The sequence below is a fragment of the Galeopterus variegatus genome, unplaced genomic scaffold, assembly GCF_000696425.1.
Source record: "Galeopterus variegatus unplaced genomic scaffold, G_variegatus-3.0.2 Scaffold2566, whole genome shotgun sequence".
Lineage (NCBI taxonomy): Eukaryota > Metazoa > Chordata > Mammalia > Dermoptera > Cynocephalidae > Galeopterus > Galeopterus variegatus.
The window spans coordinates 268,526-269,978 of record NW_007728677.1 but is presented as its reverse complement, the minus strand read 5'-3'; the positions used below and the strand labels follow the sequence as shown (position 1 = coordinate 269,978).

Here is a 1,453-nt window from a genome sequence, read left to right as displayed (position 1 = left end):
TTATTAATAATCATTATTACTGAAGATTTCTAGAATATAGAATGAATAATCAAATATAGTTGTAAAATTTAGCAATCATGCAATAATTAACTACTTTCCCTTTTTTATCTCTGAGAAGAAAAAAAGAAAAACTCTATCTCTATTTCTTTATTAGTCATATTCCTGAAAGAATTGCCTTCTTTACTTTATACTTATATTAAACCACAGAAACTGCTTTTATCTTCTAATCACATATCTGCATTTATTTCATTTAAACCAGTAACTATATTATAGTAAAATGCTAGAAAGGATTAATTACACTATGTTATTCATAATAATGAATTTCATTTGCAAAAGTAACAGCACTCTTAACTATGGTGCATGAAGTGGGCCTTAAAATATTATTTGTCACAGAAAATCATTTGTTAAAATGGCATACATTATGTTAGAATTTGTCCTATAGGTCCTTAATGTTCTTTCCCATATGAGTTACTCTTAAACTACCTCATGATAAAATAAGGTAGCACATTTTAACTTTAATAGAAAGTAACATTTAAGAATATATTGTGTCAACATGACATTTTTGAATAAAATTTCTTATCAAAATTTTAACATAATAAACAGAGATTTACCAGTGCTGATTCTGTAGCTTTAGAATCTTCAAACTTCGGCCTCTCATGAATATTGATAAATCCCAAGGATTCTTTGATGTGTTGAGATAATTTCTCCTCGATAGAAGGTTTTTCTAAATCTGTACTTGGCAAAGAATCCTTATTCTCAAGTGATATGCAAGAATCATCAGACTTTTGATTACTTTCTATATCTATACTTATCTCTTTTAAATTCCTTTCAAAAAAGCTGCTTCCCCCTAGTTTTTCAGTGTCAGAAGAATAAACATCAGTATCCGCAAGGTTGTCAAAATCTGTATTTGAAGTTCCTGCTGTTAAAAACACACATTTACAAAAAGTAAATAAATATATTTAAGCCAACAAATTGATAAAACTGTTCATAAACCAAAAGTTCTGTGGTAAAAAACTTCATCAAAAAACACTATTTTATCAAAAATTCTTTACTAGGGTTTCAATGTTAAAATACCTTATGCTTACATTCACAAACAATAATCACAATTTACTTATATAGCCAAATATTAATAAGTGAAACTAATGGAAGAAGGCAAGATTTTATTTTGCAATGACATCTCGAAATTGATGCAAATTTTTATTTTGGCCTGTGATTTAATTTCCACTTCCTCACCTCTTCTCCTACTCAAATGTTACAATTGCAATTCATGAGAAATAACGCAGAGAGAACCTTTTTTCCACATTTTACCTCTTTTCCCTAGCATGCCTCATTAGGGCAAAGGGAAATGTGCCAGATGAAAGAACAGCAGCAGTTAGGGGCACAGAAAACGTGTAGCTGGGCTGCCTGCCTCTAGAAAGCTACAAGATGAGCAAGTTTATATTAGTCACCCACT

The 1,453-nt window shown here is 29.9% G+C and overlaps 1 protein-coding gene across 1 annotated transcript in view; it reads right to left on the bottom strand.

Annotated features, from left to right (window-relative positions):
• Positions 1-1,453, bottom strand: part of ZBBX (zinc finger, B-box domain containing) — a gene marked incomplete at its 3' end in the record, with an annotated part of 85,349 nt that overhangs the window by 14,812 nt on the left and 69,084 nt on the right. Inside the window, exon 13 of the mRNA XM_008582320.1 lies at positions 612-919. Within this exon, the coding sequence (XP_008580542.1) occupies positions 612-919 (308 nt within the window). The remainder of the gene's footprint in view (positions 1-611; positions 920-1,453) is intronic.